Consider the following 17,979-nt stretch of genomic DNA (forward strand, 5'->3'; position numbering starts at 1 on the left):
GGCACAGCGGGCCAGTGGGCACAGCGGGCCAGTGGGCACAGCGGGCCAGTGGGCACAGCGGGTCAGTGCGCACAGCGGGCCAGTGGGCACAGCGGGTCAGTGGGCACAGCGGGCCAGTGGGCACAGTAGGTCAGTAGGCACAGGAGGTTGACGGGCACAGTGAGTGTTCTTTAGGCAGAGTATCAAGTTCAGGATTAACTCATGCTGTGTCCATCTCTCTCTCAGTCTTTCTCAGTTTTTTTTTTTAAATAGATTTATTATTTATCTGTATGCATGTGTGTATATGTACCTGGCAAAGGCCAGAAGAAGACAAGAGGTCCCCAGGAGCTAGAGTTATAGGTGGTTGGGAGCCACCTGGGTGCTGGGAACCCAACTCCAGCCCTCTACAAGAGCAGGCAGTGCTCTAACCACTGAGCCAGCTCTCCAGTCCTGTTCTTTGGTTTGAAACATGTAGCTCAGGTTGGACTAGAATGCATCATCCTCCCTCAGCTTCCTCTTGTGCTGGAATTGCAAGTATGCACCTTCATGCCTGCCAGCCTGTCTTTCTTGACCACAGTTTGAGTTTCTCCTTTTGTATCCCAGGCCACAGGCTGCAGACACCAAAGTAACCTGACATAACCAAATGTCACTGAACAGTGTACTGAGAGCTGTTACTGCATCATCTCTTCAGTTAAAGTGCTTTATCATTAGCCAAAGGCTAGAAGAAGTCAGCCATACTGCTAAGAGCTTTAAGAATCATACCATGGAATTGCTTTTTAAAAGTTTTTCTTCATCAGGGACTTTTTCCCTTAGAAAAAGAAAAATTACTGTTTTGTGTTGACTTTTGGTGACAAAGTTGAAACACACCCACCTTCAGTGTCAGGGTTTCTCAGCCTGTGGATTGTGACCTCTTTCACAGGGGTCACCTAAGACCACTGGATAACTCAGGTATTTATATTATCATTTATGACAGTAGTAAAGTTACAGTTATGAAGTAACAACAAAAATAATTTTATGGGTCACCATAACATGAGGATCTGTATTATAGGGTTGCAGTATTAGGAAGGTTGAGAATCACTGACATATGAAAAATTTCCAGACAACTTGACCAGAGATTTATATTTAGATTTAACTATAAAACAAAACAAAATACAGGGCTGGTGTGGCTCAGTGGAAGAGCACTTGCCTGGCATGTACCAAAGCCCAGAGTTCAATCCTCTACATTGCAAATAAAGAAAAAACTAAGGAAAGGAGAAAAAGGAGGAAGGAGAGGAGAAGGGAGAGGAGGAAGCGGATGCATTAGCAGGTGCCTGCAGCCCTGCACACGGGAGAGATCACAGCTTTCACTTGGTGATGCCTTAACCTTCCAGAGTCTCAGCAGCCACTCTCATTTGGAATTGGGCTTAAGGAACCAGAGGGGTTTGGGGGTTTTTGTTTGTTGGTTTGGTTTGGTTTTTGAGACAGGGTTTCTCTGTGTAGCCCTGGCTGTCCTAGAACTTGTTCTGTAGACTAGGCTGGCTTTGAACTCAAAGATCTACTTGCCTTGGCTTCCCAAGTGCTGGGATTGAAGGTGTGAGCCATAACTGCCCAGCCCAGAGTTCGAGGTTCATTTCCTCCTATTCTTCCTCCTCCTAGCTAGGCTACCTTGGACTTGTGGTGTTCCTGCCTTTGCCTCCAGGGGGCTGGAGTAATGGGTGAGCACCACATAGGTTTGGGTGTTTTCTAAAGACACTGGAAGGCAGAGTCCAGCAGTTCTTTGTCCCTCCCTTTTCTGAGTATGGGTGCATTACACGCTCTGGGAACTAGATGGAGACAGGGAGTTAGCAAAAGACTGAGGACATTGGCTGTGAAAGATCCTCCTCATCACAGACTGTCCCCACCATAAAGGTGACAGCGGGCCTGTGATGGGAAGCCAGCCCTCCTGGCAGGGCTAGAGAGCTGTCTGCCTTATGTCAGTGCCCTCTCTTAGCTTTTTCTTTAGTGTGTTCACTCTAGCTTTATCTATTGCTGTGTTGTATATGTGTGTGCATGTAGACCAGAGTTGGCTTCAGATACTGTCCTCTTGTCTCTCCACCTTATTTTTTGAGATGCAGTCTCTCACTAAACCTGATGTTTGCTATTTTAGCTAGACTGCCTGGCCAGCAAGCCCCAGTGTCTGTCTCCACCCTGCTCAGTATTTGGTTACAGGTGCTGCCACACCTCGCTTTTTATGTGAGTGATGAGGATCTTAACTTAGGTTCTCATGCTTGTTCAGCAAACACTCCACTGATTGGCCATCTCCTTGGCTTCCCAACACTCTCCCTTTTTGGGGAGACGTTGTCTCATTGTGTATCCCTGACTGACTGGCCTTGCACTCACAGAGACCCTCTTGCCTCTACTTCCTGAGCACTGAGATTAAAGGTATGTGCTGCTCAGCTTCCCAGCTCATCAGCCTTTAAGTGAGTTGGTACCTGGCTTATTTAGGGTATGGGCCGTTTCTTGTCTGCCGCTGACTGTGGGCTTCTTGGAGTGCCATCTGAGGATGCTGCTTTAGTAGGAAGAGGAGGCTACTGGCATGGTGTGACAGCAGCCCTCCTCACATGTGCTTAGGAGATCCTCAATGCCTCTGTGTCTGCAGCTGCTGCATATTGACCGTACCTGTCGTGTTTTGTTCTCACACTGACCTCTTTGTTGTGGATTGTCTTCTAGTAGCTGCAGGTGCCTTTTTCTATATTCATATTTTCATTTGCTTTTTCCTTCTTTTTCCATGTTTGGAACAACAGAGTGTTTTCTGCCTACATCAAAGAGGTGGATGAGAAGCCAGCCAGCACGCCCTGGGGCAGCAAGATGCCTTTTGGTCAGCTGATGTCTGAGTTTGGTGGCAGTGGCACCGGTGGCTGGGTGCATGGGGTCAGCTTCTCTGCCAGTGGGAGTCGCCTGGCCTGGGTCAGCCATGACAGCACGGTATCTGTTGCTGATGCCTCAAAAAGTGTGCAGTGAGTATTTTCTTGCAGGTGGAAGGTTTCACTGAGGCTGCCCTGCCCTGGTATCGTGCAAACACCCCAACAATGGCAGCTGCCTTTAAAGTTACAGGCAGGTACTAAATACCTGTTAAAATACCTGTTGGGACTTCCTTCCAGAAACACCTCTTGGTGGTGGTACTGGTGGTGACCCTTTGAAGGCCCTCCTGGTGTGTTGCTAACAAGGGTCCCTTCAGAGCTGCCAGGTTATTCTATGTCTGTGAGCTTTTCCCAGGGGAGATGTGAATAAGCACCCATTCACCTGATGCAGCCTGCCCAAGACAACCAAAGGATAATTCCACCAAGGTCCACCTTCCCAACCAATGAGCTCATTGGGCTCATGTACAGAGCATAGGTCAGAGGCTGCTCACAGGAGCATGGGTGAGCCCAAAGCAGACGCAGCACCAAGAAAGTCTCACCTGGTATGGACGATGACTTGTCCTGAGAGGCATAGATGAGATCCCCTTACTGCAGCTAGGCATCTACACTCTATACATAGTAGCCTCTTTGTAGACCTTTGCAGTTAGTACAGAACTCTGTACAGCTAGCTGCAAGGCACAGGACAGAGCAGCTGGGATCCCAGGTGAGGTCCAGTGGCCCTCCCCCCACCTATGAGCAGTGCCAGTAGACAACAGGCCCACTCTGAGAGCCTCTGGAAAACAGTCCCTCATGGCTACTCTGATGATGAGGATGGTGCTCCGTGAGGCTGTGGCTGCTTCCTTATGCCAGTGTTACCCACCAACTTTAAGGGCTATATGACTGAGGCATGGTGGCTCATATTTATACTTCTAGCACTCAGGAGGTAGAGGCAAGAGGATTATGAGTTCAAGGCCAGCCTGGGCTACATACCAAAACCCTGTCTCAGAAAACGAGGACTGAGACTCTTGCACCTGCCTAGCATGCACACACCTTCAGTTCCCTTTTCTAACACCACCCAAAAAAATTAAAAAGAAAAAGAAAGAAAGAAAAAAAGATGTGTTCTTACTCCATGCTATCACAGAACAAAGCCGCCTTTATGCTACTTGGAGAACCCGAATTACAATGACTCATTTGTGAGGGTGTCGCCAGCTCAGCCTGGAAGAACTTTATCAGACATGAGAGTAAAGTTTGCTCAGTAGCAAAGGAGGAAACCTGAAGTCCTCCACTTAGGGATCTCTGTGCTGTGCTGGGAAGGAGCCCTTCCCGTGGGTAGCTCAGAGAAGCCATTGTAACAGTCATAGTGAGAGGAACAGCAGAGATGACGTCTTCTCTCTCTCTCTCTCTCTCTCTCTCTCTCTCTCAAGATTTATTTATTTATTTCATGTATGTGGGTACACTGTTGTCTTGAGACATACCAGAAAAGGGCATCAGATCCCCATTGTGGATGGTTGTGAGCCACCATGTGTTTGCTGGGAATTGAACTCAAGACCTGTGGAAGAGCAGTCAGTGCTCTTTTTTTCTTTTTCCTTTTTTTTTAAAGATTTATTTATTGTTACATTTAAGTACACTCTAGCTGTCTTCAGACGCAGCAGCAAAGGGCTTCAGATCTCATTACAGATGGTTGTGAGCCACCATGTGGTTGCTAGGATTTGAACTTAGGACCTTTGGAAGAGCAATCAGTGCTCTTAACTGCTGAGCCATCTCTTCAGCCCACAGTTAGTGCTCTTAACTACTGAGCTATCTCTCTGGCCCAATATCCTCTCTCTTAAGCTGAACTTACTATAGGAATTCTTTTGTAAAAAGTCACCCATTTAAAAATATGGTCTGGAACTCGTATGTAACCTGGGCTGGTATCAAGCCTATGATCCTCCTGCCTCTGCCTCCCAGATAAATGTTTTATAAGCCAGGTATGGTAGTGCAAACCTGCAATTCCAATATTCAGGAAGCCTAGGCAGGAGAGGTCATGAGTTTGAGGCTATCCTGGGCTACATAGTAGGACCCTTAAAACACCAAAGACATGAAACTGAGGGGATGGCTCAGTGGTAAAGGTGTCTGATCCCTGGAGCCCGCTTTGTCGAGAAGAGGACTGACTCCACCTAGGAAAGATATACATACACACACACACACACACACACACACACACTCGCACTCACACCCATACAGACATGCACGGGGCCTATTTGAGTGTGAGCTGGCCGAGAGTAAGATTCATCTCATAGTGGTGGCTCACACAGGGCATGACTGCCAGCAAGCATTTCTGAGGTACTAGCACCGGTACTCTCTCACAAGCAGGAGTGATGGGAAGAGCTGTGGCAGGTAAGGGAGGAAAAGCCATTGCAGGCCAAGGCAATGGGCAGAGACAAGGTATGAGGACTTGAATGGCTAAGAGGAGCAGAGCCAGTGCACTGGGAAGAAGACAGAAAGGAAGGACTCCTTGTGATCCATGAATAGGGACCCTTTAGCAAGGGGCAGGGCCCAGGCTAAAGAGAGCAAGTCTTTTATTTGACTGATTGATTGATAGAGGGTGCTAGGGATCAAATCAGGGCCTTGTACATATTATGCCCCCAACTTGAAGGCTTCAGTTTCTGAAGGTCACTTTGGGGTCACCTTATGCTTGAGATTCCTGTGAGGACAGGTCAGGGAACTCTTTTTAGAGAAGTGTTGGCTAACCCTGCAGAAGCTACTCTGAGAATGGGGCCTTTGTTGTCCTCTGTGATGGAGTGTGGGCTGTGGTTCCCCTAGTGTAACAAGTGTTCTTGTGTTCAGGGTTTCAACTCTGAGAACGGAGTTCCTGCCGCTGCTCAGTGTGTCATTTGTCTCAGAGAACAGCGTGGTGGCTGCGGTAAGTATCTGCCGTCCTCACAGTGTGCCACATGCAGCTCCAAGCCAGAAACAGTGCACAGGAGCACATCCCTTCTCAGAAACAGACTGAGAGGCACTGCTGTGAGCACTCTTCAGGAGTGGAAGGCAGGCAGGGAGCCCTCTGTGCTGACTGATCTCTCTTTCAGGGCCATGACTGCTGTCCAATGCTCTTTAACTACGATGACCGTGGCTGTTTGACCTTTGTGTCCAAACTAGACGTCCCAAAGCAGAGCATCCAGCGCAACATGTCTGCTATGGAACGCTTCCGTAACATGGACAAGAGAGCCACTACTGAGGACCGCAACACAGCCTTGGAGACACTGCACCAGAACAGCATCACGTAGGTACCTTCAGCCGCCTCAGCCTGGAGTCCAGGCTTCTGTAGAAAATTGGCTGGCCAAGGTGCTCACTCCATGGCATTTTCTTAGAAAGCCCCCTGTGCTGCAGGCCCCAGTGTTGCTGAAGGAATGAGAATAGTAGTAAGCCTGTGCCTTCCCAGCTGCTAAGGTCTTACTTTCAGTTTGTGACAGAAAGGGAGTTGGCCTGGTGTGGTAGCACAGGCCTTTAATCCCACCATTCAGGAAGCAGAGATAGGTGTGAATCTGTGAATTGAAGGCCAGTCTGATCTACATAGCCTACATAGTGAATCCCAAGCCAGCCAAGGCTGCACAGTGTAGCTAGTCTTTGCTACTTCATGAGTTCTTTTTTCCATCCTTTATCCCCCATTTCACCCCCTATCACTAGATAGGAGAGAAAGAAGAATAGAGAGAAGAGAGAGAGGAGAGAGAGAGAGAGAAGAACCAATGATCTCTGTCTTTATTCTTGTTCCTTCTTTGAGCACTACTACTAAGCCACAACTAACCCCACCTATTGGAGCTCTAGCATTTATGCACTCTTTGAAATGTTCCCAGAATTCCAAATGTCATACAGTCACAGAAATTATTGCAGTTGGCAGAACCACACCTCTGCTAGAGCACGAGGCAAATCACAGTTGGCTGCTGTGTGCGGGCTGAAGCAGTCCTATATCCTGTACTGAGATTAAAATGAAAAGACATTCTGTGTTTGGTTGGTTTTGGTTTGGCTTTTGGTTTTTGGTTTTTGGTTTTTTGAGTCAGGGTTTCTCTGTGTAGCCCGGGCTGTCCTGGAACTCACTCTGTAGACCAGGGTGGCCTCAAACTCATCAATCTGCCTGTCTCTGCCTCTCAAGTGCTGGGATTAAAGGCATGCGCCATCACTGCCTGGCTTCATTCTGTGTTTTTTAAAGAAACCAAAATTCCAGAATTCTTACTACAGCACAGTGAAACCCTGTCTCAAGAAACAACAAAAGCTGAGCTGCCACCACTTTATCCTGCAGGTGCATTTGCACCCAGCATTCAGGAGAAGTGTGGTTCTTGTCAGAGAAGTCCTGGCTGGCTGAGTAGTCTACCGGTGTGTGTAGGAGGTAGGTTCATGCTGGGCATGGTGGCACAGGCCTGCAGTCCTAGTACCTGGGAGGCTAAGGCAAGAAGAGTGTTGGTAACTTGCCAGCAAGTGGGCTCAGTGGACAAAGGCTAAACCAACTGAACAAGCTCTCTAGAACCTCCACGGTGAAAGTAGCAAACCCAGTCCCAAACGTTGTCCTCGGCCCTCTACACACACAATATGAACTAGGTGAGAAAGAGTAATAGTGGGCCGTTGACGGCTCACAGGCTGCACAGTCGTCTGTGTGCTGCAGTCTGCTGTCTCTTTCCTCAAACGGGCAGGAGACATTGCTAGTCTGGACACTTGAGATGAGAAAGAAGCAGCTGTCTGCAGTCAGTCTTGGAAGCTGTCTAGCTAGCTGTGTAGCTCGGTAGGATCTGGAGGAGTGACTGCCTGCCATTGACATTGTAATGAGTCATTTCGTTTGTCTTTGGTGTTTTGGACTTGGGATTGAACCCAGAACCTAGGACTTGCTAGGCAAGTACTCCACCACTGAGCCTCAGCACCAGCCCCTGCAAAGACAAAGTTCAAGTGCAAGGCTCTAGCCTTCTGTTGTGGCTGTCCTAGCAAGTTGATTTGAGAGGACGTGTTGGGGACCAACTGGCCTCCATCATGCTCTAGCCGTGCCTCTATTTGAAAATACAAAAAGATGCTTATATCTGCATCACTACTGAGCCCCTGAGCCCCTCTTTTCCTCCTACCCATCACATGCTGAGGCCATTGTCCCTCCCTTCCCCCACCCCCTCATTTTTGTCATAGGATTTCATATAGTTTAGATTGGCCTCAGACTCACTAGATAGGCTGGGGTAGGGTTGGGGTCAGAGAATGGATGGGTATAGAATTGTTACTAAGGATGACCTTGAATTTCTGATTGTCTGCCTCCACCTTTAAATTGCTAGGGTACAGGCATGTACAGACACACCCAATTATGTGGTATTGGGGAATCCAATCAGTCTCATATATGCTAGGCAGCCACTCTGCAGATAAGCTACAGTCCAAGCTATTGAGCCCACTCTTGTTTTGAGACAGGGTTTTGCTAGGTAACCCTGATGGATCTGGAACTTAATATATCACCAGCTATCTGTGGGATACTTTCTGACTGACTGTTGCAGCCTAAGACTGATGGACATGCTGATGTTCGAAAGTGAAGAGAGTTCATTTTCTTTAGTGTACCTTACTGTTGGTGGGCAGAGTTGGACTCACTTCTGCCACAGATCTCACAACTTTTTGACTTTGCTTTTCTTTTAGTCAAGTGTCTATTTATGAAGTGGACAAGCAAGATTGTCGCAAATTTTGCACTACTGGCATTGATGGAGCCATGACAATTTGGGATTTCAAGGTAAATCTTGTTGGTGGTAGTTTTTGCAGTTTTGGGGATAGAACATGTTAGGCGGGGACTCTTACACTGAACTACCTTAGCCCTTGATTTCCAGATATTTCCACCAAACATTTTTACCTTCTTTTTTTGTTTGTTTGTTTTTGTTTTTTCGAGACAGGATTTCTCTGTGTAGCCCTGGCTGTCCTAGAGCTCACTCTGTAGACCAGGCTGGCCTCAAACTCAGAAATCCACCTGCCTCTGCCTCCCAAGTGCTGGGATTAAAGGCATGTGCCACCACGCCTGGCTATTTTTACCTTCTTGAAATATGGTGTCAGCTGCAGTGTGTGGCCGAAGAGCTGGCCCCAGAATCTCTAAGCATGAGGGACCACCATTCCCAGTGGGTGGCTGATGTCTCCTAGATGCTATTTGTTCTCAAAAGAACCTTGATGCCATTGTTGAAGTAAACCCAGTGTTAGCCACCAGCCAACATTTCTGTTTATAGACATTTTTATAGCTTACACCAATTTATTTAATAAATACAGCTGGGCATGGGGCTCATTTGTGTAATACCTACACTTGGGAAGCTGAGGCAGAAGGATTGCTTTGAGCTTAATGCCAGTCTGTGCTAGAGAATAAGATCTTGCCCCTCCCCACCCCCCCAAGCAGTGAGCTGAGAGGATGGAAAACACACACACACCACACACACACACACACACACACACACACACACCACACAACACACAACACACACACACTCGAGTAAGGGTCTGGAGTGCTAGCTCAGCAGTTAAGACCATTTGTTTAGGACTCAGGATTTGGTCCCAACATCCACATGGCTGCTCACAACCAAACGTAACTCCAGTTTCAGGGCATCTGTCTTCCACAGACACCAGGCACACAAGGGTGCACATACATACATGCAGACAAACATTATACACTTTAAAATACAGAAATAAATCTTAAAAGTCCAAGCATAGTGATGCATGTCTTTAATCCCAGGAGTTAGAGGAAAGCAAATCTCTGAGTTGGAGGCCAACCTGATCTGTGTAGAGTTCAAGGCTGGCCAGGACTGTGCATTGAAACCCTGTCTAAAAAGGGTTGGGGAGGGGTGGAGAGGGGAAAGCAGGGTAGTGGTGGTGCAGGGCTTAATCCTAGTACACTTGGAAAAAAAGCAAAGGAAGGAAGGGAGAATATGCAGGGTTGGGTGAGGTGGTGTGAGCCTTCTGGGGACAGACATCCAGGCCTGGGGAAGCAGCACAGAGCTGAGGCCTGCAGGGTGCAGGGTGAGGAAGTTGGGTCTGTGCCCCACCAGGAGGAGGGCAGCAGAGTGGGCTGCAGGGAAGCCAGGCAGCCAGTCGTCAGGCTGATCAGGGTTGTGCTTTTCCCAAGGCCCTAGAGTCTTCTATCCAGGGTCTCCGGATAATGTGAAGCTGAGCGAGCCTCTGCCATCCAGCATGAGGAACGGGCTGAGCACACTCTGCCGTTCACATGGTGGTGAGGATCACTGGCCCAAGGAAACACTGTCACACTGAAGCAACTAGCGTGTGTCCGTGTGGATGTTGTGGGTAAAGTGTGGGATTTAGAGACAGCAGTGTTTGTTTTGTGTTTTCTTTCATTTTGTTTTGATTTTGCTATCTCATTCCATTTTTGACCAAAGCTTCTCTTTAAGTAGTTTATTATGGAAGATTGTCACACTAACTTAAAGGGGAAGGGCAGTGTGTACATTGTGTGCTAAAAAATTAAAGAAAAATCCCAAGTATGCAAACGTGTTTTTTCTTTGTACTCTTTCTGTTCTCTGCAGAGAAACAAATCCATCTTCATTAGTTTAGATCACTTTTAGGATCAGGCCCTAGATCTCAGTCCTTAACTGCGCCATCCTCTACAGCTTTTAGCCAGAGAAGACCATGGATTGAGCCAGGCATGTACACACTATAATCCAGCACCCTAAAGGCTAAGACAGGAAGATTACAAGTTCAAGGCACAAAAACATTAATGTGCTTCATGGGAAACGGGTATCTGTTGTTTGGTTTTAGGACACTGCATTCTGCCTTCAAAGTTGGTGCCCAGAAACCCTGTACTGGAAAGCTAAGGAGCCATGGAAAATCCCTCCTCTGCTGATAAGCAAAGCCAGTTAGAGCATGCTCAGGGGGACCATGACCTAGCCAGTCTCTTTCCTGTGCCTCATCCATAAGCAGAGAAAAGGGGGTTCCTGCCATCTTGGCTAAGAGATTCCTAAGCCTGGCCTGAGATATCTGTACCCTAACTCAGTATCACATATGGGCAGGACTATGGACCATTCTAGGTGTAAATCTAAATGGGTAGAGGATTCACTTAGGTGGCTGAGGCAGGAAAATTGCTGTAACTTTGAGGTTACTCTGGTCTACATAGTAGGTTCTAGGCCAGCCAAAACTATCAAGATCCTATACCAACACTGACATCAAAAATGAATCTAGAATAGTATGAAGCCATCTCTTCATTCCACTGCACAGGACAAGCCAGATAGGCAATCTTTATATTTTTATCTTATTGAAGCAGGGTCTTATGTATCCCAGGCTAGCCTGGAACATGCTATATAAGTAAGGATGACCCTCTGGCTTACATACACCTTGTGTATTAGGATTACATATGTGTTCAACTTTGCATGGCTTACATGATGCTGAGGATAGAATCCAGGCCCCTCTGCATGCCAGGCTGGCATTCCTCCAACTGGGCCTCGGCCCCAGGTCCTGAACAGTAGTTTGCATTCCACTGAGGGCTGGTTAGCAGGGGTCTCAGAGGATGTCACGATATTTGCAAAGACAGTGTGGCCCTTTTGATGACTCATGGCAAACCTTACTATCTCCATGAGAGAGTAGCAGCAGTAGCACCTGAGTGCTGGCTTGCTGGCTCTGCCTCCTCAGCTCCCATGCTACAGTGTCATTTCTGTGCCCCTGAAGACTGGAGCTTCTCTGTAAACACATAGACTTGTATACGTGAATATGCCAAAACAGGTGCTGACTGCACACAAGACCGCTCTAGAGCTGGCTTCAGTCCCACTACACTTGCGGGCTAACGACAAGTGTCCCTGAAGAAGGGAGTGAATAACCAGGGCCCCAGCAGTAACCCCAGGGCATGCTCCCTACTGGGCAAGGAGGCAAGGATAGGGATCCCCCTGCCTCAGCCTCCTTAGTGCTGGAATTACCTGGACCTTCGTAAGGAACACACTAGTGGGTATCCACTCTAGACTTGAATTTCACAGTTGTCCATGGGATATTCTGACTGGGAAGATGGGCCATGCAGCTGAGGGCCCTTGAGAACTGGGCTGGGATGCCATGGGCTGCTGGTGGACATCCCCGCTCTGGACCTTTGATCATTTACACAGAGGTGTGGCCTTGTGTGGCTGGAAGTTTTCCTTCTCTCCTGCTAACAGTTGTCAGGCTGTCATCTCTTGGTGTCGGGGTCCTTGTTCTGGCCCTTGCAACAGAGGGGACATTATATCTGGAGCTGCAAGGGGTGGGGGAGGATGAGCTGAGAATGAGCAGCACACGATAATGGAAGATGTTGTATCAGCCCCACCCAACTCCCTCCTCTTAAGTGTCTTGTATGAGGCTACATTTCTTGGAAACCAGAGATGCAGCAGAGAGAGGAGAGTGGCTCATCTTCATTCACAAGGCACGGTGTGTGCACATTCCTGGAAGAGACAGAAAGCCATCCAAAGTGGTGTCCCCCAAGCCCTCTTCTCCAAAGACTCGCTTCACTTGAGGTTTTAAAACTCCCTCTCTGTCGTGCACCCTGTCAGTGTAATCCCAGCAACCAGGGAGCCCAAGGCAGGAGGAGTTGGAATTCTGGGTTAGCCTGGGCTATAAAGACCCTGAGGTGGAAGGTGGGGTGAGGGGGTTGTTGGGGCAGAGCTTTGCAGTCTGAGGTTTCCTTTCTGTGTTAGTTTTTATTATATATTTATTTATATTGTACAGGGACATGCATACCACAGTGCACATGTGGAGGTCATAGGACAACTGGCAGAAGTCATTGAACCATGTGTTTTTAATGGCCATGGCAACTGCCACAAACAAGAGGCTTGGAAAGATGGCTCAGCAGTTAAGACAGAGGACCCAGGTTCAATTCCCAGCACCCACACAGCAGCTCACAACTGTCTGTAACTCCAAGATCTGGTACCTTCACACAGACATACATGTAGGCAAAACACCAATGCACATAAAATGAAAATAAGTTTAAAAAAGAAAGGAAGGAAAAAAGGAAGGGAGGAAGGAAGGGAGGGCCGGAGAAATGGCAGAGTGTTTGTTTTGCAAGGAGCCAAGTTCCAGCCCTGAGCCCACTTAAAAAAAAAAAAAAAGCCAGATGTAGTGGCACATGCCTTTAATCCTACACAGAGGCAGAGGCAAGCCAAGTCTACATGATGAGTTCCAGGACAACCAGGGCTATAAAGATCCTATCTGGGGTGTGGGATAGGATGCTCATTGGTTAAGATCATTTGCTGCTCTTACAGAGGACTTGAGTTTAATTCCCAGCACCCATACAGTGGCTCTCAACAACAGTAACTTCAGTTGCAGGAGACCTAATGCCCTCTTCCAACCCCCAAGGGTACTGCATACATTTGGTGCACATACATGCAAGCAAAACATACATACACATAAAAATAAGAGTAATTAGATTTTCTTTCTTTCTTTCTTTCTTTTTTGTTTGTTTGTTTTTCTTTTTTTTTTATATTTATTTATTATTATTTGTAAGTACACTGCAGCTGTTCTCAGACACACCAGGAGAGGGCGTCAGATCTCATTAGGGATGGTTGTGAGCCACCATGTGGTTGCTGGGATTTGAACTCAGGACCTCTGGAAGATCAGTCGGTGCTCTTAACCACTGAGCCATCTCACCAGCCCTGTTTGTTTTTCAAGACAGGGTTTCTCTGAGTATCCCCGGCTGTCCTGGAACTCACTCTGTAGACCAGGCTGGCCTTGAACTCAGAAATCTGCCTGCTTCTGCCTCCCAAGTACTGAGATTAAAGGCATGTGCCACCACTGCCAGGCAAGTGGCACACACTTTTAATCCTAGCACTCAGGAGGCAGGGGCAGGCAGGTCATTGTGAGTCCAGGCCAGCTAGGGCTACACTGTGAGAACCTGCCTCAAAAATGAACAAAAGCAGGCATAGTGACATGTACCTGTGATCCCAGCACTGGAAGTGAAATCAGGAGGATCCCTGGGGTGCAAAGTCCTGCCAACCTAACACACTCAGTGAGAAATTCAAAACACAAGCTGCCTGAGGAAGGCTGACCTCTGGCAAACACACACAGGCACACATGCCTGCATGCACACACTTGGTTCCACAGCATGTGGCAGCACAGAGGGGTGAGGTGGAGCCCAGCTACTCACCTCAGAGCAGCACCTCATACCACACAGAGCGAGCGAGTCAGCACTATCCCCAGCGACTTTCTTCTCAAGAGGTTCAAGCTCCTACCATCACATTCAGAGAAGAACTGAATGGATTCACCCTCTGTTGGGGTCAGCACCATCCTGATCCAATCACATCTAACCAGCAGGAAACCCTTTAAAGAAGGCTTCGGGAGATGCTTAACATCCACTGTTTTCCTCAATGGGACAGGGTTGGAGGCAGTGTCTGAGAAAGCTCACTTCACAGCTGTGGAAACTGAGGCAGAGCAAGGGTGACTTGCCTGAGGTTATGCCACAGCTTAAGTGGCAGAACCAGAAGTCTTAAGTTTTATAGCACTGTTACCATTCATTCATTCACTCTATGGATGGTGCCAAGTGAATCCCATGGGTGTGCAGCCTGTCTATCAGGGTCTGAGAGCAGGAGAGCCAGTGGCACAAACATGGCTGCAGCACACATTGTGAGTTTTTTCATCCCCTCAGGTCCATAGCAGAAAGAAGCAGTTCTCAGAGATTTGTTAAAAAAAAAAAAATCACAAACCAACTTAATAAAGCAAATAGGGGCTTGAGGTATCCTATAGTGATAGAACACCTGCTAGAATCCCCCAGTGAGGGGCTGGGGTGTGGCTCAGTGGTAGAGCCCCTGCCTAAAATCCCCCAGTGAGGGGCTGGGGTGTGGCTCAGTGGTAGAGCCCCTGCCTAAAATCTCCCAGTGAGGGGCTGGGGTGTGGCTTAGTGGTAGAGCCCCTGCCTAGACTCCCCCAGTGAGGGGCTGGGGTGTGGCTCAGTGCATTTGTAAGGCCTTGGGTTATACCTACCATCATGAACCAAAACAAAACACCTGGTCCATGAACCTTAACCCCCTTGAAAGAAGCTTGAGCTCAAGCTGACCAGAGCTGTCCAGTGCTCTCGTTTTTTTCTGTGGGGTTGTCTTGTACTGTGCTCCGTTTGCTCTGAGGACTCCCCTCCTCTTGCGGGGTTACTGCCCTTCACTCATACAGCTCATCGAGAGGGGTTTCTCTGTAGTGGGTCACTGCCAAGAGTCCTGGGCTTGGTTTTGCTTTGTCTATCCTCTGAAGACACTGGGTCATTTAAGGTCACTAACCCAGGACAGAGGACTGTCAGACACCACAAGCTTATGGAGTCAAATCACTCAAGGCCTCTTGGGGCCATTGCTGGGCTTTTATAGAGCTGAGTGAGCAGGGACAGATTGAGAGCCAGGGATGCACTTGTCCCACAGAAGGAACACTGCTGGTACGGTTTTTTTCTAGCTAAACCAAAGACACCTGGCATCACCAAGGCTACAGATAGAAATCTACAGGAATGGCAAAGTGGGGGCCACAGGATCAAGACCCCTCTGTGTCGGTGGCAAGAGGATGACTTATCAAAATCTGAGCTAAATCGTATGGAGCTGGGTGGGTCTGATGGTACAGCAGGAACCGAGGCAGGAGAATCACAAGGCCTGCCTGCTACAGAAACTCAAGGAGACTAAAGTGAAGACTGGGTATGTAGCTAAGTGGTTGAGTGCCTGCTGTGTGTGTAGGTCCCTGAGTTTGAATCCCTACACACCAGTATATAGATAGATAGATAGACAGACAGACAGACAAACAAACAGATAGACGGATAGATATAGATATATAGATATATACACTGAGCATGGGCAGGGTGTTTACTGCAGCAACTGCTCCAAATTTAGAATATTTTATTATACCGGGCATGGTGATGCACTGCTTTAATCCCAGAACTCAGAATTTGGAGATAGAGAAAGAGGCAGATCTCTGAATTCAAGGGCAGTCTGGCCTACAGAGCTAATTCCAGGGCAGTCAGTGACACACAGAGAAACTCTGGCTCAAAAAAACAAAAACAAACAAAAAAGTATTACATTTATTTACTTACCTTGCTTGTGTGTGTGTGTGTGTGTGTGTGTGTGTGTTTACACACTCTAGTTCACTATGGCTGGCATGTGTGTGGGAGTAAGAAGACAACCTACCTAAAGGAGTCTAGTCTCTCCTACTGTATGAGTACTGGGAGTTCAATTCAGGTCCTTAGGCTGGGCAGCAAGCACCTTTGCCATCTGAGCCATGTTGCTGGCCCATTTCTTTGTTTTTTGAGGCAGGGTTTTATGTAAACCAGGCTGGCCTTCAACTAGCTATACAGCCAAGGATGAACTTGAACTTCATCTTTCTTCCTCTAACCCCCCACCCCCAGTGCTGGGATGACAGGTGTGGGTTATCACAGGCACCTCTAACCATAAGAGCCACCGCTAGACAAAGTGTTCAGCCTCGGTGTAAACGAAGCCAGAATTAGTGATACAGGATAGCGCTGGGAGTCTAGGGAGGACTTCTCATAAGGTAGGAGGCGATGAAAAAGAAACTTCAGAAGCACCTAACCTGGATGACCCTTGACCCTGGAGCATCACCTGACTCAGCTGCAAAGCTGCTCAGTAACTTGGAGGGAAGTGTATGATTACAGAAGCAAGAAGTCACCTGGAGTGGCAGTGCTCTTCTTCCTGGACACCATCGACTCTGCCATCTTTGGAGCATTGAGAGTCTGGGGAATGGCGGCTGGGGAGCACCTACAGTGCGAGGGGCGGGGCCCCGCAGGAATCATTAAGTTGCCTGGTGCCTGCGTGTGGCCCCGAAACCTCTGAATTCTTGGTGGCCCGATCTCGGGCTTCCGCCCTCCAGCTGCTCAGACAGCTCCCCTCCCCTTCCAGCCTCAGTTTCCCCATTCAGAAAGTAGTTAGTGGCAACAGCAAGCTATCTCCGGAGAATTTTGAGCTGTGCTGGACTTAACTGAGGTCCGGGCCGCTTAGTACCCCGAGGGGTGGGCGGGCCCTGGGATCTGGCCACAGCCGCCCAGGTCCCGCCCCCGGTCCCTGCGGGGCTGTGCCCGAAGGCCCCGCCCCCCGCCCACGAGGAAGTAGCTGTGGTGCTGCGCGGGTCTCAGAGCCGGTTCGGCGCGTCGACTGTCCAGAGTCCGCGGCCGAGGAGATCCGAGGTGAGGGGCGCGGGGTGGTCGCGAGGTGTGTGTTGGGTCTGAGGCCAACCTAGAAGTCAGGGGACTCGAGGCGATGTTCGACGGTGAGGGGGATGGGGATGAGAGTGGAGAGCCGTGTGCATGGGGGCCTGGTGGGGCTCCGGGCGAGGGTGGGGCTGGCGAGGAGTTAGTGGGGAGCGGCGTTCTGGGGATGCGGGGCGCGGTGGGAAGAATCGCAGAGATTCCCGGCGCACTCGACGCCATCGAGGCGGCACAGCCCCAGCCCTCGCGCCCCCTCTCCGATCCCCGCGCCCAGTGTCGCCCCGTTACTTTGGGCGCAGGGCCCCACACCCAGTCACTTCCCCCTCGGTCTGCAGCCTTCCGGGTTGTTGCAACCGGGAAATGAGCTAGCACCCCCGCCCCGCCGCGTCCCCCAGTCACTGTGCCCACCCAGCAGGGGACCAGGTTCCTGGGTCTCACTCAGCCTGGGCGAGCGGACCCCGGGGCGAGCAAGGGGCATCCAGCCAGGCTACCCGGGACAAGGCAGGTCCGGTGGGGCCCGCGAGCGGGCAGGAATCCTGAACTGGGAGCCAGCCTAGGTGCTGGCCACGGGGCTTGTTTCCGTGAGGCAGCTCTAGCCTGGGGCGGTGTGGCTGGCCTCGCCTGTGTAGAGCTCAATTTGCCTTGCCTGGAAAATGGGGACCTTCAAGATCCGGAGGCTTAGTGGCCAGATGTGGCCAACACACTTGGCAGTGTGCTTGTCTGCTTCTGCTGCCGCCGACCTCACTTCTGTACTCGGTGAACCTGGCCTTGTGTGGTGTAGGGTGGGGTGGGGTCCGAAGCTGCAGCCCTGCGGGACGACTTGGAGGGAAGTTCAACTTCTTCACGTGGACAATAAAAAAGAAATAGATTTACCAGGTTGGCTTCTACTGTAAGAGAATGTGCGGGGCTGGGAGATGGAGCAGGGCATAAAAGCACTGACTGGGTGGGGATTAGGGAACGTGAGGAGGGTTTGAACGTGAGGGATGTCCGAATCCCCGGACATCCACCGGCACTCAAACACACACACACACACACACA

At 49.3% G+C, this 17,979-nt stretch overlaps 2 protein-coding genes across 3 annotated transcripts in view; both read left to right on the top strand.

The window, feature by feature from the left end:
• Arpc1a (actin related protein 2/3 complex subunit 1A) overlaps positions 1-10,299 on the top strand; it is a 23,117-nt gene extending 12,818 nt beyond the window's left edge. For both annotated transcript variants that reach the window (XM_031338706.1, XM_031338707.1), the window contains exons 6-10: positions 2,742-2,954; positions 5,664-5,739; positions 5,906-6,099; positions 8,469-8,559; positions 9,928-10,299. In XM_031338706.1, coding sequence (XP_031194566.1) covers positions 2,742-2,954; positions 5,664-5,739; positions 5,906-6,099; positions 8,469-8,559; positions 9,928-9,966 — 613 coding nt within the window. In that variant the 3' untranslated portion in view covers positions 9,967-10,299. The remainder of the gene's footprint in view (positions 1-2,741; positions 2,955-5,663; positions 5,740-5,905; positions 6,100-8,468; positions 8,560-9,927) is intronic.
• Positions 10,300-16,812: 6,513 nt separating this feature from the next.
• Positions 16,813-17,979, top strand: part of Arpc1b (actin related protein 2/3 complex subunit 1B) — a 15,390-nt gene continuing 14,223 nt past the window's right edge. Inside the window, exon 1 of the mRNA XM_031338711.1 lies at positions 16,813-16,920. The gene's annotated coding sequence lies outside the window, so the exon portion shown is untranslated. The remainder of the gene's footprint in view (positions 16,921-17,979) is intronic.

The sequence above is a fragment of the Mastomys coucha genome, unplaced genomic scaffold, assembly GCF_008632895.1.
Source record: "Mastomys coucha isolate ucsf_1 unplaced genomic scaffold, UCSF_Mcou_1 pScaffold22, whole genome shotgun sequence".
Lineage (NCBI taxonomy): Eukaryota > Metazoa > Chordata > Mammalia > Rodentia > Muridae > Mastomys > Mastomys coucha.